The sequence below is a fragment of the Ochlerotatus camptorhynchus genome, unplaced genomic scaffold, assembly GCF_037179485.1.
Source record: "Ochlerotatus camptorhynchus isolate MF236.1 unplaced genomic scaffold, CSIRO-AGI_Acam_v1.1 ptg000072l, whole genome shotgun sequence".
Classification (NCBI taxonomy): domain Eukaryota; kingdom Metazoa; phylum Arthropoda; class Insecta; order Diptera; family Culicidae; genus Ochlerotatus; species Ochlerotatus camptorhynchus.
In genome coordinates this window covers 113,793-137,346 of record NW_027040562.1, presented here as the reverse complement: position 1 = coordinate 137,346, position 23,554 = coordinate 113,793, and the positions used below count along the sequence as shown (strand labels likewise).

The window sequence follows — 23,554 nt, the reverse complement described above, 5'->3', positions numbered from 1 at the left end:
CAAGGTAGGTTGAGAGTCCGTACGAGAGGCCTTACGAGGTTTTTGGGTGACGTTTGTTTTGGACCGCTTCCTCGTGTTGCCGTTAAAGACAAAAGGACTACTCTCACCAACCTCTGAGTCAGAGCCCTGATCATCATCTGGCAGGAGGTGGAATGTGTTGTTGCTTTTTGAGGTGGTTTGGGAAGATGAAGCGGTCGTTTTCAAAATTTCTGCTAACGAGCGCTTAGAGCGAGCTTGCAAGGACCGCTTTAGTTTTTCTCCCTGCTGTTTGTACTTCGGGCAATCACTCAGAGCATGCGGAGCATCCTTACAGTAAACGCATTTTGGTGTAGCATGACAAGGACCCTCCGTATGCTCCTCCCCACATTGATCGCACCGCGGTTTGTTGGAACAAAAGTCCGCGGTGTGACCTAGTTGTTTGCATTTCAAGCAATTCATTACCCTCGGTACAAACAAGCGTACAGGTAGTCGAACCTTCCCAATTGTGACGTAGTCAGGTAATGCCGATCCTGAAAAGGTCACACGAAACGAATCTGAGAGGGTATACTTTTTGTTTGTGCCTATGTGTGACACTGACTGCAGTTGAATGCAGTCCAGTATCTTGACTTTCGGGAGGGCACGGTTTTTGAAAATGCCGAAAGATTCGACTTGCAGGAAATCCTCACAAGTCAGACTCGAATCGGTGACCACTCCTTCAATTTCTACGTCACAACTGGGGACGTAGACTCGATATTCGATCGAAAAAAGCTCACAGGCAACAATTCGGTTTGCCTGTTTCAGGTTATCAACGGTAACGCGCAGTTTGTTTGGCGTCACCTTAAAGATATCGGTTACGGCCGAAAAATGTTCAAAGGTTTTTGTTTGGGCCGGAAGAAAACAACCCACGGACCTTTCGAGTCATCAGGGTAAGCCTTGTGGCGGGGGGTCGCTGATATTTTCGGGGGAAGGAGTGGAGTAGGGGGCACAGAAGGACAAGGCGGCGATGGTGGACAAGGCGGCGATGGAGGAGAAGGGGGCTGTGGTAGAGATTTCACTTTTAGATAGGCTCCAGTGTTCTTGCTGGTGGTTTGATCAAGGTGCTCTTCGAGGGTATCCATTTCCTCAGAGCTATCAAGGTTTTCAAATGAGGGAGACTTTATTGACTCATCATCAGAGATGTCAAGCGACAGACCCCCGCCTTTATTTGTATCATCCATTGCGGTGACTTAAGATACCACCGCAACGGAATTGGTTGCAATCTTAGCTATTAAATGTTTATATTTTCCACAAATTTCAAATATATGGATTGAAATTGGAAAGGAAACAACAAGAAAAGGAAGTCAACACTGTGAGTGAATTGCTCAATGTTAAAAAAAAATAAAAATAAAATAAAATATGTGAAAAAAAAACTAAATAAGATAATGAATAATAATAAAATTAATAATTTGTAAGAAAGGAAATTCAACGCTGCAGGGGGATTACTTAATATTAGCAAATCAAAAACCAAACAAAAAAAAATATTTACAAAAAAAAAAAAAGAAATAGGCTGAGAAAAAAATTAACTTATCTCTATATGCCGGGATGGCGCGTTTACAAACTCCACTGTGCGATGAAGCAGAGATGATCGCTCTATTGTTGCAGCACGTGGCTTAGCACAAAGGGCACCGTCCGGTCTGGATAGACCGTATCTGCAGTTCTGCTGCTTCGTTGTACGGTGTATACGGGTGTATATTGATGCCGTATGATGCGATGTCTAGGTGGTGGTTGATGGTTTTACCGTTGAACAATCCAATCTTCAGACTCGGCTGAGATGGTTGCTTCCTCCGCGGAACGTTTATGTCCGCCTGTGGCACTGCACACCAGAAGGTGTATAAAAAAAAACTCCGATCGGGGAGAGAAAAAAAATCCACTTTTTTCCGAAAAACACTTTTGCGGCGGCGGGAGAGTAGCGTAAGCAAACTTGCTCTGTCGAACGTTCGACGAGGAATGAAGCTACCATATGTTTTCGTCGTATTAAGAGGTACTCGTAATCGGAGTCTTAGCTCAATAGACTTTAAAGTTGTGTTTTACTTCTTTCCCCTTTTTCAACCGCTTATCTAAATATTTACTGCTGAATCCCTTTATAAATCTTCAATTCGGCTTTATTTTCTTGTTTATTTTCTATCGGTCTATGTTCTGCAACCGAGTGGCAACCACTTACACCAGGGAGGCAACTGAACACCTAGACCCGGACTCATCTACTCAAGGGCCAGGACCCACGGCTGTGCTTCTTTTCTAAAACTTCACGCGGCCACCAGTTTTCACTCTGCCACACAAGTTTTCACTCTGTGGGTAACCCACATTAGATCCGCTTGCGTTGCGTTTAAATTTGACAGTTAGACAACATATTTAGCTATCGCTTTGCCGCATCGCGTCAGATCCGGATCTAATGTGGGTGGCCCTGTAGATTTGGAAACATGATCATGTAAACACTAGGCATCATTGTCTGGTAGTTCATTCAAAAATGTTACGAAAATCGTCAAGCTCGCTGTAACGTCACCTAGTGCCTCGTCATCCACGAATTGGCAACTATGTCAGTAGTCTAATAACTCTTAGCGCACTGATGGCATGGTGCCAATGCACAGTGTTGCTTTTTGCCGTTTTCGTGCGCTTTTTTAATAGCTTCTCAAATATTGATTTTAGGGGTACAGTTTGTTTAAAGATAATAAATTTGTTTACTCAAGATAAATTTAAATTTAATACTCCTTCAAATCATTGTTTCTAGTATAACTTTTTTCCTAGATTTTCAATATTTCTAACATTTTCTACAAAGTTGTTTGCCGTACAAAAATACATATTTTTGCTGAACATTGTAACATACTATCTCTTTAAATTAAAATATGTTTTAAAAAATTAGACATCTCCTGCAGAGTTTTTTAGTTATTAAAAAACACCTAAAAGATCGCGTGCTGCCACATGTTTTTATAACTTTTCGGCAGTAAAATAAGTATGGATTCAGAATCCTTCCTACAATTTTGCGCCAATTTGCGCCGGAAATAGTTATTGACGCAATTCGCGCCAAATCGAATCGAAGCTTGCAGCCCCCTCTCAGATTTCAATAAAATTTTCTGGATGTGTAGACTTTGACTAAATAAGCACTTTTGCATACTCAGTTTTTCCAAAATTTATCTAGACTAACATTTGAGAAGGGCCAAACTTTTTCTGCCAATTTTTTTCAAAAAAATATAATGGAAAAATGACAACTCCAACACAAATATGTTGTATGGATGACTTTTAGGAAATTGACCAAATTATCGAAAAAAAATACTGAAAAAAAATTCATTTGAGACCTACACTGAAAAAACCGATTTTTAAAATTTAAAGCCGATTTAAAAAAAAATGGCCATGTTTGATTTGGATGAAACTTTGCCTCAAGATAGGTAGTTATGTTTACTACCATCCGTCCATACATCGCAAGATGGGCACTTTTAAGGAAAAAAAAGGTTTTCTTACAAAAATTTTTTCATGTCTGAACTGATTTTTTTAACGTACTATTTTTACACAAAACTAAACCAGTGAAGCTCAAAATCATCTCAGAACCCAATAAAGCTCCATTTGTGATTCAATTTTGTCTAATCAGCAACTAATCACTTGGATTAATCGAGAATTCCATATGAAAAGGGCTTATATCATTAGAAAATAATATAATTGATTATATTGTCTACTACTGAGGCAAAATCCGATACTCCTATAGCAACTTAGAACTCTTAGCTCAAATTATCCATAAAGAATTAGGTATGAATAAAATTTAAATTGAGATCTTCTTTCGAATCAACAACGATTTGGGAAGTCAACGTATCGCATCATAATTCTATATGCTCTTCTGTTATCTATACCTTAACCATTAACATTATATACCTACCACTTCATTTTACCTATGAGCACTATAAAACTAAGGTTGATTTCATACAAGCAGCAGTCAATCTGATAACGAAAGTTGTGAAGACAAGTTGTAGTAAAATTATTATCATGGACCAAAGTAGTAAATAAGGCTCAAAGCGTTGAAATGTTGTGCAAATATAAATAATCCGAGATGCAACCGAAATAAGTTACGGGCCATATCGTCAACGATGGTAGAAAAAATACACGAAATTGATGAAACGATGAGCATTTGTGAGTCATGCCGTAGCGTGATAGCTCATAATAGAAGTCCAGTTATGAAAAAACGCCGATCGGTTGGAAATGAAGTAAATATCCAACCGTCAACTAGTGGGCAGCAGCATAGTGGTGATCCAGGTCCATCAATGAGTGGCCATCAATCCGTAGATGAGCTAGGTAAGAACAGTCATCCTGATGATTCTATCAACTTTTAACTGCAACCTCCTAATTGCACTTATTAATTATTTTTTCTTCTTCTTTCCTTCAGATACGGTACCATCGGTTCCATCATTGGAGTCAGTTCCATCAGCAGATGATCTGCAACGCCCATACAATGTTGAGAAGTTTAATGGCTTTGTGGAAACGTTGAATTTATCTCCAATTTTATCGAGGAACATGAGGAGCATGGATTATCGTTCAATAAAATCTCTAGAAATTACACAAACAGTGCGAAAAAATGTATTTGGCCTAGATACAGCAGACATTAGCAAAGTAGAGGCATACGAAGAAATGATTGTGCAGCTAAAGGAGAAGTTCAATTCCCCTACAGCTGACAGAAAAGATCAGATAACAGTATTATCAGTATTGCCAAAGTCTTGGTCCGTGAATAAAGTTGTAGCAGAATTCAACGCACCAACGTACATGGTGAGGCAGGTGAAGAGCCTTGTTAATGAGCAGGGTATTCTAAGCACACCCAACAAAAGAAGTGGGCATGGGATCAACGATGATACAAAAAAACTAGTTAGGGAATTTTTTGATGACAATGATATTAGTAGACCTATGCCCGGAACAAATGATTTTGTTTCTGAGTTTGGAAATTTACGAAAATAACACGTTCAAAAACGCCTGTTAATGATGTCCCTCAAAGAAGCGTACATGATTTTTGTTGATAAATATAAAGATATTAATATTGGTTTCACTGTATTTACACAATTGCGACCAAAACATTGCATTTTGCTTGATTCTACTGGTATACATAATGTATGTATTTGTACAATTCATGAAAATATAAAATTAATTATCAACAGTTTAAGAATTATGTTACAAGATGCAATAATAGAAAAAAATGCTTTGTAATATTTCTACTAGAACAACTGATTGCTTTTTCCGTGCTTGCGAAAAGTGTGCTTCCAATGAACATATTGAAGAGGAACTTACTTTGCTATTAGAATCAAATGACAAACAAGATGTTGTGTTTCAACAGTGGCTGAATACTGATCGTTGTAATTTGGAAACGATTATCAAGCCTGTTGATGAATTTGTTCCGTATCTCATTGATAAAATTAACAAATTTATAACTCACGACTTTATTTACAAACAACAGTCATCTTTTCTAAGAAATAAAAAAGAATCATTAAAAGAAGGCAAAATTCTAGCAATTTGTGATTTTTCTGAAAATTATTCATTCATTATCCAAAACGCTGCTCAAGGAAATTACTGGAATAATTCTCAAGCAACAAAACATCCATTTGAAGTTTATTATAAGAAGGACAATAAACTTGAAAATGTTAGCTTCATTATCATATCAGACTCACGATACAGTTGCAGTTCAGTTGTTCATCTCAAAAATGATAGATTTTATTAAACAATCGATAGATTTTTCTAAAATTACTTTTATGTCAGATGGGGCAGCATCGCAATACAAAAATAAAAAAAAAATACTTTGCTAGCCTGTGTAGATTTCAGTCAAAGCATGGATTAGAAGCAGAATGGCGTTTTTTTTTGCAACGTCTCATGGAAAAGGTCCCTGTGATGCCATTGGTGGCACTCTCAAGCGAATGGCAAAGAGAGCTAGTCTTGCTCGAGATTATGGAAACACCATAACAACTCCACGAGAATTATATAACTGGGCAGTTGAACAAACAGATAAAAATATCACAAAACTACGTTTCGAGTACATATCCACTGAACAGTACATCCAAATGTCAGAAGAACTCGAAGAACTATATAACAGCACAAAGAGAATATCTGGCACACAGAAATTCCACAGTTTTGTGCCTATAACTGGTGACAAAGTAGTGGCAAAAAGGTATCAGGTAAAAGGTATTCAGTAGATGAACCAAAAATATTTAACTTAATTGGAAAAAGGAAAAAATAGCATGTATGAAAATAGGTTTAAAACATTGAAAATATATAAATAAATGATATATGAAAAATATTGTCTTTTTTCTCTCACATATTATCGAATTTTGCATCAGTAGTAGACAACAGAATAAGCGAATGATATTTTTTTTGACAAGGTCTACATGTCCAAATAGTTTTATTGAACTCTGAGAGGGTGCTGCCAATTCCAAATACGATTTGGCGAGAAATGCATCATGAGCCCTTTTCATATGAAATTCTCGATTAATCAAAGTGAACTTAAGTGCTGATTAGACAAAATTGAATCGCAAATTGAGCTTCATTGGATTCTGAGATGGTTTTGAGCTTCACCGGTTTAGTTTTGTGTGAAAATGGCAAATCAAAAAAAAATCAGTTCAGACATGAAAAAGTTTTTGTAAGAAAAACTTTTTTACCTTAAAAGTGCCCATCGCGCGATGTATGGACAGTTTTTTTTTTATCTAGTTCGTTTATTTGGAAGGCTCAATCGCGTTAGTTTTACGGAGCCGATAATTCATTGTTCACTGTGTGTAACAAAATTCACTTAATTCTATGTCTAGTAGGAGTTGGGCCGATTACTCGCGGCTTACTCGAGGTTAGAAGGGTACATTTACGAAGGATAGGATCAGGGGAGGAGCTTGGGGTAGGGTTTCGTTGTCTCATCAGAGCGTTGTCGCCAGTATGAACGGTAGTGCTGTTCTAGCTTCGTCCGGAGTTCGACCGGCTATGGTGGGTGACCAGTGGTCGACGATGAGACTCATCGAGACGGGGGACAAGACAAACAAGAACTAATAAAGAGAGACAAAAGACAAAAGGAATTAAATTCTTATACTAGACATTTGAAGAAAAACATAAACGGACTGCATATAGCAGAGATCACGGGTTGCCAACACGTCTCTGATAGGAACATAGGGTTGTCTTTCTTGGGCCTCGAGGGTATTCAAAAGTCGCTCTCTGGCGGCGTCATTATCCGTACATTGCCAAACTGCGTGTTCGATGTCATCGTAACCGTATCCACACCGACAGATGTTGCTGTTCACGAGGTTTATTCTATTGAGATGAGCATCTAGCGAGTAGTGGTTGGACATAAGTCTACTCATCACGCGAATGAAGTTACGACTTAAGCCCAAGCCTTTAAACCACGCTCTCGAAGAAACATTAGGAATAATTGAATGTAACCACCGTCCAAGATTTCCAGTGTCCCAATCGGTTTGTCAACTCGAAAGGGTACTCTGACGCACTAAATGGTAAAATTCATCGTGTGAAATTTGCCTGTCATAAAATTCGCCTTCCTGCGCGCCCACCTTTGCGAGAGAGTCCGCCTTCTCATTGCCTGGGATTGAACAATGTGAGGGGACCCATACAAAGGTAATCATATATGATCTTTCGACCAGCACACACATCTGCTCCCTTACCTTTGAAAGGAAATAAGATGAGTGCTTACCTTGTTTCATCGACCGAATAGCCTCAATCGAACTGAGACTATCCGTGAAGATGAAGTAATGGTCTGCGGGCATGTTGGAAATCATCCCCAATGCGAAGTTGATTGCTGCCAGCTCAGCAACATAAACGGAACAAGGTTCCTGAAGTTTGCGGAAGGCGCTAGAGTTTTCATTGAAGACACCGAAGCCAGTGGATCCATTGAGACGGGACCCGTCTGTAAAATATCTTTTCATGCAATTGACTTGTTGGTACTTTTCAGTAAACATACGCGGAATAATAATAGGTCGAAGTTGATCGGGAATCCCATGAGTTGCTTGTTTCATGGTCAGATCATATTCAATTGAGGAACTGCGATTGGTGAAGTGAACACGGTCTGGAGTATAACAAGGAAGACACATATCTGATGATATGTAGTGGTGGTAGATTCTCATAAATCGAGATTGTGTGTTCAGCCCAAGAATTTCTTCAAAATTTTCAATTATAAGTGTGTTCGTCATTCCGCATTTGATTAGTATTCTGAGAGAGAGCTCCCAGAAACGGTTCTGGAGGGGTGTTACTCCTGCCAGAACCTCGAGACTCATGTTATGCGTTGAGTGCATACAGCCTAGAGCAATACGCAGACAACGATATTGAATTCGTTCCAATTTTATTAGGTGACTTTTTCTTGCCGAGAGAAAGCAGAAAGAGCCGTACTCTAGAACAGAGACAATAGTTGTTTTATAAAGCGTTATGAGGTCTCCCGGATGAGCACCCCACCATGTGCCGCAAATTGAACGGAGAAAGTTGATCCTCTGCTGACATTTTTGCTTCAAATACGTAATATGGGCATTCCAAGTGCACTTTGAATCAAGTACTTGAAAGACAATGATTGGGTAATGTTTCTGCCCAAAAGATTAAGCCACAGACAAACAGACGTAACACTCACAAGATGTTCATCAAACAAGCATTTATCGGTCAATTTAAAAGTATCTTAGTTGGTAGTACCGCCACCTGTGGCGCGCATAGTCAATTCCCTTGCGTTTGACGTTTCCACACTACCGCCATCTGTTCAGCGTACTACCCACCACAGTGTACTCAACAGATGGCGGTAATGTTTTAACGACGATGTTTAACAGTGAGAAATATTCAATGTGTTATGTCTGTTTGTCTGTGATTAAGCTGCATTTGGGCTGGGTACAGCTTTCGAGTAAACACTACCAGTTCAGTTTTCTGCGGCGAGAATTCGATCCCTAGATTCATAGCCCAAGAAGACAAGTTATCTAAGGAATTTTGCAATGGTCCTTGCAAGTCCACGGCATGTGGACCTCTTACGGAAACCACCCCGTCATCTGCAAGTTGTCTTAGCGTGCATTGTTCTGCCAAACAGTTGTCGATATCTTTGACATAAAAGTTATAAAGAAGAGGGCTGAGACATGAGCCTTGGGGCAGGCCCATGTAGCTAATTCTGGAAGTTGTCAGTTGTCCAAGGGAAAAGTTCATTTGCTTTTCTGACAACAAATTGTACAAGAAATTATTAAAAATTTCAGAAAGTCCACATCTGTGCAGATTGTCTGACAGAATTTCAATGGAAACTGAATCAAAAGCCCCCTTAATGTCCAAGAATACTGAAGCCAATTGCTCCTTGTGTGCAAAGGCCAGTTGAATATCTGTGGAAAGAAGCGCTAGACAATCGTTTGTTCCTTTGCTCTTGTGGAACCCAAACTGTGTATTTGATAGCAAGTTATTTGATTCGACCCAGTGATTGAGTCTCCGAAGGATCATTTTCTCCAACAATTTCCTAATGCACGAAAGCATAGCAATCGGACGGTATGAGTTATGGTCAGACGCTGATTTGCCAGGTTTTTTAATGGCTATTACTTTGACCTGTCTCCATTCAGGCGGTACAATGTTGTTTTCTAGCAAGGAATTGAATAAATCTAGCAAGCGTCTTTTAGCGATATCTGGGAGATTTTGCAGAAGATTGAATTTAATCATATCGCTTCCCGGTGAGGAGTTGTTCGATGAAAGAAGAGCCATAGAGAAATCCAGCATTGAGAATGGTCTATCCAGAGAGCCGCCGCTAGGAGACGCTTCTCGAAGAATATTTTGTGCTGGAACTGAGTCCGGACAGACCTTTTTAGCGAAATCGAATATCCATCGGTTGGAGTATTCTTCACTCTCATTGAAAGATGAGCGGTTACGCATGTTGCAAGCCACCCTCCACAAGGTGTTCATTGAGGTTTCTCGTGAGAGTCCCTCGACGAAATTGCGCCAATAACCGCGGTTTTTTTGCTTTGATTAATTGTTTCAGCTTTGTCTCAAGCTTTGAATATTCCTCGAAGTAAGTGGAGGTTTTGTGTCTACGAAAAGCTTTGAAAGCATCAGATTTTTCTACATACAATTTTGTGCATTCTTCGTCCCAACCAGGTGTGGCTGGTCTCCTTTTAAAGGGTGCACTTGGAACTTTTCTTTTTTGTGCTTCCAGTGAGCTTTTGTATATCAAATCGGTGAGGAATCGATATTCTTTCAATGGTGGAAGCGTATCTATTGATTCGACACCGATTGTCACCGCCGTTGGATATTTATGCCAATCTATGTTCCTTGTAAGATCAAATGGAACCCGAGATGGTTCTGCAGAGTGAGGGCCACACTTTATTGAAATGATGACTGGCAAATGATCGCTACCATGGGGATCATTGATAACCTTCCACTGACAATCCAATGATAGCGATCTTGAACACAAAGATAGGTCGAGTCGGCTTTCTCGAGCCGGTATGGGAGTTCCATGGGAGTTCATATCACCCAGAATTAATACTGGGGATGGAAGAATCGAAACTAGATTCCAGAGTTGACTACGGCTAATGGAGGTTCTTGGTGGAACGTATACTGAAGCTATGCAAAGATCTTTGTTCTTCACATTTATTTGGCAAGCGACGATTTCGACGCCTGATAGAGCAGGAAGGGAAATTTTGTAGAAAGGGTAGCACTTTTTGATCCCTAAAAGTACTCCTCTATAAGAATCGTCTCTATCCAGGCGAATAATGTTAAAATCGTGGAAGTTGAGTTCTTTATCGGAAGAAAGGCATGTTTCACAGATAGCAAATATATCACAATCAGAATTGTGAAGTAAAAATTTGAACGAGTCTAGTTTAGGCACTAGACTACGGCAGTTCCACTGTAGCACAGTGATCATATCTTCAACCTCGTTCGACGAATTATCCATCGAAAGATATGATTGATGCAAGGAGGGGCCATGAAACAGTCAATTGCTTAAGATATGATTCTAATGTTGGAAGCAAGGCAGAAACTAAGCTTCTAAGAGGGTCTTGTATGTTGAACATATTTAATATGAATTCCACAATGTCCGAAAAAGCTAGCAAACCGCGTTCGGACTTGGATTTCTTTTGAGAAGTTTGAGGAGCAGCTTTTTTGTTTTTCTTTTCTTTGTTGGGTAATGGCGGAAAATCCTTACTGCAGCCAGGAAGTGGAGCAGTAGGATCCTTCGATTTAATTTTTTCATCCCCATTACCCTGGGAATTTTGCAATCCTCTGGGAGTGACTTTAGTTTTCTTACGGCGCACTTTCGGGGAGGAGCATTTTCGTTTTGAGGATCCGTTCGTTTTCAAAGGTGCGTGTACCACCGTAGAGTCACCCTCATCGGATGAGTCAGAGTCCGATTCTTCAGCTGACAAAATCGAAAATTGATTTTCATCTTGGACGGCTGATGCAGCCTTCACCATTTGTGCATATGACTGCTTGGAGCGTCCAGAGATTGAATGCTGCACTTTATCGGAGTGCTGCTTGTACATCGGGCACTCCTGCAAGAGGTAAGGATTCTCACCACAATAAGCGCATTTTACTGATTCTTTGTGGCAAGAATCCTCTTTGTGTTTTTCACCACATTTGCCACAACGAGTTTTGTTGCCGCAATGGCTGGCTGAGTGTCCCAGCCTTTTGCAGTTGGTACAATTATATACCCTCTGTACAAACAACCGCACCGGAAATAAAACACCATCAACTTTGACAAAGTTTGGGAGAACTGAACCAGCGAAAGTCACCCGAAACGAGTCTGAACACTGATAAACTTTCTTGCCATCTTGCAAAGATACTGAATGCAGTTGCCTAACATCCAGTATCTGTACCTGCTGACCGATTTTCGAGTTTTTGAAGCAACCCGATGCTCGTTTTAAATCCTCGACACTCAGACTCGCGTCGGAGACCACACCTTCTATCTCCACATCTCGAGAAGGGATGTAGATGTTGTACTCAACACTAAACAGCTCATGTTCAGCAATTTTATTTGCCACATCATAAGTCGGTGCTTCTACACGCAGTTTATTGAATCTCTCCTTATGTACCAAGATTCCCGGATACTTCCGCAGCAAGTCTCCCGAAATGTCGAGAGCTTTCAAAGGTTTATTTTTAGGCCGAAAAAAGACAACCCATGGTCCTTTCGAAGACGGTTGGTAGTATCTAGTTCGCGCAACGTAGGTATCCGAAGACGCCATGAGTGTTGCGCAAAAGCGGTGCACAACCGCTTAAAAAGGAAAGGAAAAAAAACTAAAAAAAAACCCTTCACCAATTAAACTACTTAACTACTAGATGTTAATATTTTGTTGCCCAGTGTATAAACAACCAAGCAAAACAAAAACAAAATCATCAAAAAAAAAAACTTTTCACTAATTGCAAGAAGTTGCACCACTATAGCCCTCACAACCCTATCAGGGGAGAGGGCAAAGCCACGCGCAAAATTTTATAACAAAAGCGCGGCAATGGGCTAGAGAAGACTATTGTATAGTATACTTAACACCGGCCGGTGCCGGCTGTGTGAGCTGGTGCAGCCACTCCGTTTGCTGCTTTGTTGTTGTTGCTTGCTGCTTTGGAGTGGTGATGAGATGATGACGGTGAGATGATAGTCCACCTATAGCGTCGCTAAAGGTGGCTACTTCCTCTGCTGACTGCGGTTGCCTTGGGCACTGAACTTCGTCCATGGTAGGTAAAACGTGCGATATAAAAAAAACCACTATGGTGGGAAAAAAAAACTCCACCGGCTACGAAACCAATACCCGCAACGGAGACACGAACAAACTACGTCCGGCTACTTCAAGCTATCGGCGAGGAATGATGTATGGACAGTTGGTAGTAAACATAATTACCTATCTTGAGGCAAAGTTTCATCCAAATCAAACATATCCATTTTTTTAAATCGACTTTTTTTTAGTATAGGTCTCAAATGAAATTTTTTTCAGTATTTTTTTTTTCGATAACTTGGAGAATTTCCTAAAAGTCATCCATACAACACATTTTTGTAGGAGTTTCATAATATTTTTTTGAAAAAAAAAATCGGCAGAAAAAGTTTGGCCCTTCTCAAATGTTAGTCTAGATAAATTTTGGAAAAACTAATAGCGAATTCGTTTATTATCGGGGTTAACACCAGTTCCAACCCAGTGCGAAACCGAACTTTTTGTCAGTGTGAACCTCAACCTGAGCTAGGTTTTAAAAACAAACGAGCAAACTGACGTTTGTCAGAAAACAAGCAGACCCAATCTTGATACCCGATCCAGGTTGGAACTGAATAATAAACGAATTCGCTATAAGTATGCAAAGTGGCATATTTAGTCAAGGTCCACACATCCAGAAAGTTTCATTGAAATATGAGAGGGTGCTGCCAGCTCCGAATACGATTTGGCGCGAAATGCGTCTATTTGAGGAGCAAATGCCCCTAAATATATCGATTATTTAAAAATAACTTTTTTGTTTCAAGAGATAAAACGGGGTAATATTGATAGTTTTTCAAAGTATATTCTAAATATTTTTTACTGCAATGACTGTTTTCCAAATTTTATATTTTTAAAACAAGTACTGAGGATTCAAGAGTTAATTCGTTAGTAATATCACAAACGAAGTGACAGACGACTAACTGGTGAAGATATCAATTAAAATAATGTGGTTCGTTGTAATAGAATTTTCTTAGAAGCTTGGGCCATCAGCCACCAGATGGGCTAGTATTTTTGTTTTGATTTGAACATAGTTGATTTTGTGTGCAATATGATCTTTGACAGTGTGCAAAGAGTGTATCATTTTGTCATTTTTTTATGCATTTCAGTTTAGAGTAGAGTGAAAGAGATAGAACCAAAACATTCTAGTACATTTAGTGTTGCCATGTGGTACAATCCATTAGTAGTGTTGCCATGTGGCACAATCCAGTAGTAGTGGTGTTGCCATGTGGTAGACTGAAAATTACATTAGCAGGTGCGTCACCAAAGTTTTCGAGCCGCTCCGTCTGTCACTTCGTTTGTGATAATATGTTGAACGAAAATTAAAGCATTTGCACTATTTTTTTTAGTTTTCTCACCGAACTTCAGTATTTTGATTTGGGGTTACTTTGATAATGCTCGATGAATGTAGAAAAAAAATGAGTGAAACTCAAACAATTTAGTTCTTTAAATATGAAACTTTGAATGAGTATATAAACAGAAAACTTCATAAGCAATAAGAATACATTTCAAAAGTGATGGTTTGAGCGCTTTTTCAAAAAGGTGAAAAACACGAAAATAGTTTTTTAATATTTTTGTAAAATATGTAACACAGACTATATAAAAACTATATACCATACACAGCAAAAAAATAATTTTGATATCACATCAAAGTGGATGCACTACAATCATGTCGAAAATTTCATGTAATTTTTATGACCACATAAATAAACAAATGCAGTAAAAGCAGCGTAATGTCAGTTCATGCGTTGTATTAATGATAATTTTGTCTTTTTTAGCAAGTAATATTACACCATATTTTCGACATGATTGTAGTGCATCCACTTTGACGTGATATCAAAATTATTTTTTTGCTGTGTATCAACGGAAATACCCTAAGCTACAATATGGAACCAATGTTTTTTATTTGGAAAAAGCACAGCAAGAAAATTTATTCTTTATATTATACTATCAAAGTTACCCGCATTATCAAAGATACCCCGTTTTACGGTATGTAATTCTAATGTGTTTCATAATTAAAAGCATTTAAAAAAATGAGATTCTAATGTTTTGCACAGTTGAAAACTTCAGAAAACAATAAAATCTGGGTACAATTGAAAGCATCCGAAAAATGATTGATTCTAAAATGTTGTACAACTGAAAACATTAGTTATGTACTCAATTTCTCTTGGGGTAGATTCATTGCCCTTACCACAACAGCACAGACGAAAACCTACCTTGTGATCGAGCCACCGACAGCTATGCACTTCACAGCCACCAGCGAATGGATCGAAGAGTCACCGACTGGATGCCTCTCTCGAACGAAGGACCACGACACAACTCGTGATCAAGCAACCGACAGCTGTGCACCTCACAGCCACCAGTAGTGGGACGATGAGCCACTGGCAGCTGTGCACACCACAGCTACCAGCGAAGGGACGACGCACCGTTGCGCACACCACAGCGGACAGCGTAGGAATGATGGGTCGCCGATAACTCTTCAGCCACCAGTCGTTGAGCTGCCGACAGCTGTAACCACTACAGCCACCAGCGAAGTAAACCTCTCTCTCTCTCTCTCTCTCTCTCTCTCTCTCTCTCTCTCTCTCTCTCTCTCTCTCTCTCTCTCTCTCTCGAAGGACCACGGCAAAACTGCCGAACACAAGGCTCCGATGAGCAGGGAAACAGGAAAGTTCAACTCTTTTAAAAGTGTCCACTAGGTGGAACTTGGAAGATGAATCGATCACCACATGCAACCAGTGGATGAACGAACAGGAACTGGACGAAGCACGAATGTTCGGGAAATCTCCGTTCTCGGACGAAAAGAATGAGACACTGTTCTCAATTCTGCCTTTATTTATTCGCTGCTTCCTCTTCAATGGTTAAATGCAGGATACTGAATGAAACATGAATTGCAATGTTGTTTACTTTTATTCTCTTTCTTCGGCTGCGTCAGCCAATCAGGATGCGCCATTCGATGACGTCGTTCATTTTCCTACTGGAAGCGTTCATCGCGTACATACTCCCGCCGGTTGGAATACCATTCCAAAAGCGGAAATCTTCGATTGGTCGTTGTCGGTAATAGGAAGAGGCGCCAACTTACGAATGGAGCGCCGGAATACTCCCGTTGCAGTTTTCACGTTGGCGACTCTGATCACGTCATCCCTTCTCTGGTAAAGTGCAGCAATTTGACCCAACCTCCATGACTGAACTGGTATATTGTCTTCCATCAGTAGCACAATAGTACCCATTTTCACATTTGGTTCACTTTTTGTCCACTTTGCCCTCGATTGAAGCGTTGATAGATAATCATGCGACCACTTTGCTCAAAACCGATCACGCAAATTTTTCATATACTGATAGCGAGACAGACGGTTCACTGCTACATCGGAGTACGACGGCTTCAAAATCGGTTCCAATGGTCTTCCAATCATCAAATGAGCAGGTGTTATCGGAAGCGGTTCGTTTGGGTCCTCAGACAATGCATACAAGGGTCGGGAATTCACTATGGCTTCGATGTGGGTCAATACTGTTCCGAACTCCTCAAACGTCAAAATTGCGTTGCCCAAAGTCCGATATATGTGGAACTTGACAACCTTCACTCCTGCCTCCCACAAACCCCCAAAGTTGGGTAATCTAGGCGGAATGAATTCCCACTCAATTTCTCGTTTGAGCAGAAAATCGTTGATCTTCGTTCTTGTGGTCTCGTCACGGAACATCAAGTACAATTTGTGGAGTTCTTTCGAAGCACCAATAAAATTGGTCGCGTTATCAGACATAATTTTACGAACCATTCCACGACGGTTGATAAAACGATCCAAAGCGGCTAGAAAAGCTTCGGATGTCAAATCCGAAATCAATTCGAGGTAAATCGATTTAGTCGTTAGGCAGACAAACAGTGCAATGTATACCTTTACGTGTTTTGGCTTATACCTTCCTTCTTTCACAATCACTGGGCCGGCGTAATCCACACCAGTGAATTCGAACGCTGCTGCTACATTCACACACTCCTCCGGCAAATTTCCCATTAAGGGCTGAATTACTCTCGGCTTAGTCCTGAAACACTTTACACAGCTTCGAGTCACTTTTCGGATGGCGGATGGCCCTTCATGCAGTCTCTCCTCGTAATATTGACGAATCAATATTTCCGTCACTCGGTGATTGCGTGGAAGAAGTAATTGGTGCTTGGCGTCATACGGTAATTTAGAGTTTTGTAGACGCCCGCCGACGCGAAGGAAACCTTCTTCGTCCAGGAATGGTTGAAGATTCGCGAATCGCTTCGGCAACTCCTTACGCTGAACACACTGGATCTCCTCGTTCAATCCGGTCCTCTGCAAAATCCTTACTATTTACTCCAATGCCTTCCGCATGTCTTGCACAGAAATGTATCTTGCATGTTTACGATTCTCCCTTTTCATTCGTGTCAGTCGAGTGAATCTCACCACCTGCGCCAATACACGTTGCAGCCTTGAAAACGATCCACACCGCTCGCATACCGGATCGTCTTCAACACCGACCGCTGGGTTACACACTTGAACTTGTCGCATTTCTGGTAACTCTTCATCTTGAATCACCGGATTCTCTTGGATATCGTAGTTAACATCTTGCAGAAATAGTGGACCATTCCACCACATATCAGAACGATGCAACACTCCAGGGTAACACCCTCTGGACACCAAATCCGTAGGATTATTCTCGGATCTGACGTATTTCTACTCGTAGGCACTAGTCAGTTTGTTAATATCCAAAACTCGGTTTCTGACGTAGACTTGAAGTTGATCCGGATTCTTCTTTATCCATGCCAGCACAATTTGGCTATCAGACCACAGCTTGATATCGTGGAATTCGGTTTTCAGAATAGGGATCACTACACTAACCAGTTTGGCCAATACCACAGCGGCACACAGCTCTAATCTAGGTATTGTGAGACGACGCAATCCTTGACTTACTGCAAAGCAGCCTAACTGACACTGCCCCGTTTTCCTGAACACAACGCAAATAAACACAAGCACCATAAGCAGTACACGACGCATCAGAGAAACCGTGAATCTCAATACGTTGAGCTCCAGGAGCCATAACACACCTCGGTATTCGTATCTCGTTCAGTTGTACCAACGACTGATGTAAGGTCACCCATCTACTCAAAACTCGCTCTCTAGGGTCTCGTCCCATCCCAGACCATCAGCCCACAGTTGCTGCATGATGGACTTAGCCAAAACGGTCACAGGTGATATTAGGCCAAGGGGATCATACAGTTTGGCGATTTTAGAGAGAACATTCCTTTTAGTCACCTTCAAATCCGGTTGCATCAGTTCCGGGCTTCTCCAAAACAGGAACTGATCACATCTTGGGTCCCACAGAACACCTAAGGCTCGAATCGCTTCGTTGGTACCAGAATCTCCTATTCGAATTAGCTTTTCACGGTCTTGATCCGGAACACCTTCAAGAACTTCGTCGTCGTTAGTACACCATTTTCGGATAGGAAATTTTCCTTTCATCATAAGCTCCTCGATATCACTTCGCAGTTGCTTCGCGGATGCAAGCGTTGGGGCACCACTCAATATATCGCCCATATAGCAGTCCTCTAATATCGCCTCTGCAGCTGCAGGAAAGTTGGCTCTTTCCTCCTTCGCTAGTTGAACCATGGACCTCACTGCCAAAAACGATGCAGGAGACGTCCCGTAGGTCACCGTTAACAACTCCATCACTTTTATCGGGTCCATCGGTTGGTCACGCCAGAAAGTTCTGTGGTAATGTTTCACTTGTCTAAACATTTTCTCAACGTCTCCAGAAAAAGCATATATGTGCATCCGGAAACGTAATTGGATTGTAAACAGATCGTTCTGAATCTTCGGGCCAATCATCAGAACTTCGTTGAGGGATAATCCGTTAGACTTCACCTTGGCGTCAAATTCAACACGTAACTTTGTGCTGGTACTCGTAGGTTTAAGTACAGCCTGATGTGGCAAATAGTAACTCTGTTGGCCAGGCGGATGGTCTTCCTCACGGATCTCGTGGCAATGACCAAGGTCCTTGTACTCCTGCATAAACTCTTGGTACATCTCTTTCATCTCGGGTTTAATGGTTAGATGTTTCTCAATTGACAGGAACCTCTTCAACGCTAATGATAGGGAGTTTCCTAGTTCATTGATGGACTCACGGAATGGTATTTGAACCACGAATAGGCCATCCTCATCTCGTCGATAAGTTTTGTAGAAGTGATCTTCTATCGCTTGCTCTTCATTCGTCAGCACCCTTTCTTCTGGAAGTTCTTCTTGCTCGAAAAACCTCTGAATGCTCTTCAGCAACAGATCTTCATTTGTGGCGCACAGCACGTTGATGACTTCCTCCTCGGACTCTTTTAAAGCACCGGAAATAACCCATCCGAACTGAGTCTCGTACAGTACGGGTAGTTTATCAGAGAGTTTCAGCTGAGCTTGTTTCAGGATTTTGAAAAACAGCTTGGCACCGTCAGTAGGTCCACTTCTCTCTGTTCGTTGAAGCTTGGATCGGCCAACACAATACCACTCGAGAACTTCCACTCCGAGATGTCAACTGGAACAGATGGAATCTTTCCTGTCACTCTAGCTGTCACCAAACAGTCCATGTCACTTTGGAAATCGGTGTAGTCGGAGAAACACTTCAGGATCACACGATGATGAATTTGAGATCTGGCGCCACCCATTGCTACGACTGGCACGTTGGCAGGATACTTCGGAAGCGCTAGCCGTTTTACAGCAGATTCAGAAACCAGGTTGATCTGAGACCCGGAATCGAAGAGAGCACGCAACTTGAAGTTCCTTCCACTCTTTGACGTAACATTCACCAATGCGGTCATCAAAAACACTTGTTTCGCTCATTGTTGCATACTGCAACAGGCTGTAGACACAGGATCCTCAGGAACAGCTGCTGCTGTATGCATCTCCTGTGGCTTGGATGTTCCACCTGGTGTTTTCTGCTTCGGCTCAGCTTGGGATACCTGCTCGAAGTGCAACATGGTATGATGCTTTTTGGAACACCTCGAGCATGACTTATCTGATGGACAAGCCCTGATTTGATGGCCTTTCCTAAGGCAGTTGAAACATAGTCCGAATTGCTTCACCTTGGTAACACGCTGATCTACACTCATGCTCAAGAAAGAAGGACACTTGTAATTGCAGTGTTGACCCACGCATATTTCACACACGTTCTCCGATGAACTGGATGTTGCTGGATTTTAGGTTCTTTGCGATGAGCTGGTTTTCCTCATCATAGGAGGCTTAACAGCTGCCTTAGCTGAGGACGCCTTGTCTACTTCACATCTCTCAAGTACCTGGCAATAACTTCTTAGGAACTTCATTGATTCTTCGAGGTCAGGAAGTTCTCCGTGCTCCATGGTGAGCTCCCACTGCTTCCGCGTTTCTCCATCAAGGCACATTGTAAGTAGCTTCACCACGATTAAACCGGCTGTTCCAACAACCTCCTGCTCCATGAACCGCAATCCTTCCACGTGGCGATTGCATGTATCGATAAGGTTTCTTAGCTCCTTGAAGCTTTGTTTGGCTATCGGTTTCATCGACAATAAACCGGAAATATGGGTGTCAATAATCACTCTCGGATTTTCAAAGCGCTCCTCTAACAACACCCATGCTTGCTGATAGTTGTTGTTGTTGATAATTCTCGCATTAAGGATACCGGAAGCTTCACCGATCAGCGCCTTGTCCAGGTATTGCAGTTTAGTTGCATCGGAGTCGCCACACTTTCGGACCAAGTCATTGAAGAGAGCTTTGAATTTTGGCCAGCTTCGTACTTCCCATCAAAGGTTAGGATCGGTTTCTTCAGAGGTTGCTGAGTCACAATCACTTGGGGAACTCCATTAGTAGGTTGTGGATTAGCACGAAGTAACTCCAACAGTTGATTCAGCTTCACTAACGCCTCCGTGTGCAGCTCGTCGAACTCGTCCAACTTATTGTCCTGATCCTCCATGTTTTCACTAGTACACTGGGCCACGATCAAGTCATGCTTCGAATAATGTAGTTCCAATTTCTTCTCATAAGCCTTCAACTGGGAAAGGCTCGCTGTTTCAGGTTCATCCATAGCTTCGTTTAGCTTCTCGACGATCATTGTCGCTTTTACTTGTCCGCGTTGATGAATTAATTGCTTCAATTTCGTCATGATTACACTTTTCACTACAGTTCACTCTCAACACTCACAGTTTTTAAGGGTACTACCAACAATCAATACGAAACTAACGATTTTAAATTGGCTCACTACTTGACTAGCCTATTGGTCCCAAGCAAACGATTAACGTATCCCATTCTAGTCAAAATTCTAGTACTACGCAATGTTTGTTTTGATTCGCTATGAAAGTTTGACAGATAAATTGAGGGGTGATTGGTTTTTCCTATGTTTCGAGGGGTGAATCGATTAGCTTGGGACCGAAGAGAGTACCAGAGCTGAGCCAAAAAGTTGATCACGTTATTTCGGGACCTTCTAGTCTTAGAGTTACCTCTATGGTACTACCAACAATCAATACGAAACTAACGATTTTAAATTGGCTCACCACTTTAGTAGCCTATTGGTCCCAAGCAAACGATTAACGTACCCTATTCTAGTTGAAATTCTATTACTACACTATGTTTGTTTTGATTCGCTATGAAAGTTTGACAGATAACATCAGGGGTGTGTGGATTCATGCAGAACATGCAGGGGTGAGTGAAATAGCTTGGGACTGCTTGGGACCGTTGTTCTGGTACTGATTGAGCCAAAAATAATAATGATTTTCTTCGGGACCCAGTGGTCTTAGAGTTACCTCTATGGTACTACTGTACTACGATCGTAGGTTTCAAACACTTTTCACTCATTCGGGCACAAACTCGTTGGAAGGAAGGGTCACGAAAATTCGCGGATGGACGTAGCACACCGGTTGATATCCGGCTCGAAGGACCAATTGTTATGTACTCAATTTCTCTTGGGGTAGATTCATTTCCCTTACCACAACAGCACAGACGAAAACATACCTTGTGATCGAGCCACCGACAGCTATGCACTTAACAGCCACCAGCGAATGGATCGAAGAGTCACCGTTGGCTGTACACGCTACAGCGACCAGCGACGGGATGCCTCTCTCGAACGAAGGACCACGACACAACTCGTGATCAAGCCACCGACAGCTGTGCAACCTCACAGCCACCAGTAGTGGGACGATGAGCCACTGACAGCTGTGCACACCCCAGCTACCAGAGAAGGGACGATGCACCGTTGGCTGCGCACACCACAGCGGACAGCGTAGGAACGATGGGTCGCCGATAACTCTTCAGCCACCAGTCGTTAAGCTGCCGACAGCTGTAACCACTACAGCCACCAGCGAAGTAAACCTCTCTCTCTCTCTCTCTCCCGAAGGACCACGGCAAAACTGCCGAACACAAGGCTCCGATGAGCAGGGAAACAGGAAAGTTCAACTCTTTTAAAAGTGTCCACTAGGTGGAACATGAAAGATGAATCGATCAGCATCCCTATTTGAAAACATCTGAACAACGTTTAGTACATTTGAAAGCATAAGTGAACAATAAACTGAAAACGTCCGAAAAAAGTTTTGTTTGTACATGTAAAAACATTAAGCGGCGCCGGTGGTGTAGTGGTAAGCGTGATTGCCTATCACCCCAGCAGGCCTGTGTTCAATCCCAGTTGGCGCCGCCGTGATGTTCTGTGGCATAACATCTCTGATCACGGGAAGTAAAGCCGTTGGTCCCCTGTTCATGAGTTGATGGGTCGATAGGTACGGAGTTGCCTCCCTGGCGTCGGTAGCATTGGTGCTCAGCACGGAAAACAATAACGACGAAAAACAAATGAACGAAAATAAAATCTAAAAATATCCCAAAAACGTTTGGTTCTAATGTCAAACGAGTTAAATTCTTGATGTCAAATTTTGTTTGAAAATCTTTGATGTGTTGGATGTGAAAATACCCATATTGATGGGTATTTGACGAGGGGGGCGACACATCTAAATTTCAATTCTAGATGCTCACACTAGCGAATCAATCATCGAAAAATGTTCGCGCGAAGCTAACCACAAAAAATACAATTTTTGCTACATCGTAGATAGAGTCGCCCCCCTCGGTATTTGATACTTTTTCTTAAGCCGGAAGCCACAAACTTGGATCTCAAAATGGCGTCCGTTATCGATTTTTGGTCTCTAGGCAAAACCCTGATTCCAAAATTACTCATATTTATAAGTATTGTACAGTATTTCCCACATTTCAGAAACCGGAAGTGCACACCAAATATCTTAAATATTTTTCGGTACTTTTTTTGCTGGATACGTTCTGTAAAATACCATTTTCACCGAAAGTTTTGTAAAACATATTATTTTACCAATTCTCCGCAATCAAAACTACTGAATTTCCGTAAATTACATAAATTTACCGAAAACTGTAAATACAATCCAAAGTGTTTTTTATGTTACTTCATACGCGAAGTTAACGATTTTCAGAGTTGGTTGGAAATGCTAACATGAAGCTTTAGTGTGATGATTTATTAGCTAGAGAATGATCTTTGGAAGAGGGTAGGTGGATAGTTCCGTTAGAGTACGGCAGTATGAAAATTGAATAGAAGTTGAAAATGAGCGAAGGGCCATTAAAGCGACAGTTTACAAGATGGACGCACATTTTTGCCTGTGGACTTGGAGACATACTTCAAGTCCCCGCGTACATCGTACGGGCTAGGCAAAAATGTGCGTCCATCTTGTAAACTGTCGCTTTAATGGCCCTTCGCTCATTTTCAACTTCTATTCAATTTTCATACTGCCGTACTCTAACGGAACTATCCACCTACCCTCTTCCAAAGATCATTCTCTAGCTAATAAATCATCACACTAAAGCTTCATGTTAGCATTTCCAACCAACTCTGAAAATCGTTAACTTCGCGTATGAAGTAACATAAAAAACACTTTGAATGTAACAACT

The 23,554-nt window shown here is 41.4% G+C and overlaps 1 protein-coding gene across 1 annotated transcript; it reads right to left on the bottom strand.

Annotated features, from left to right (window-relative positions):
- Positions 1–1,628: 1,628 nt before the first annotated feature.
- Positions 1,629–19,296, bottom strand: LOC135697545 (uncharacterized). The gene is made up of 3 exons (XM_065217299.1): positions 19,137–19,296; positions 18,619–19,047; positions 1,629–1,831 (listed from the first exon to the last, which is right to left on the bottom strand). The coding sequence occupies exons 1-3, from the start codon at positions 19,294–19,296 to the stop codon at positions 1,629–1,631; spliced, it is 792 nt and encodes a 263-aa protein (XP_065073371.1).
- Positions 19,297–23,554: the final 4,258 nt, after the last annotated feature.

What these genes read in the sequence shown, in the direction of transcription:
- LOC135697545 (XM_065217299.1), bottom strand. Translation starts at nt 19,296, where the DNA reads ATGGGTGGCGCCAGATCTCAAATTCATCATCGTGTGATCCTGAAGTGT. An exon ending in GGAGTGGAAGTTCTCGAGTG is followed by an intron (nt 19,048 to 19,136) that starts GTATTGTGTTGG and finishes TCCTGAAACAAG; the next exon opens with CTCAGCTGAAACTCTCTGAT. An exon ending in TGGTCATTGCCACGAGATCC is followed by an intron (nt 1,832 to 18,618) that starts GTGAGGAAGACC and finishes TCTGGTGTGCAG; the next exon opens with TGCCACAGGCGGACATAAAC.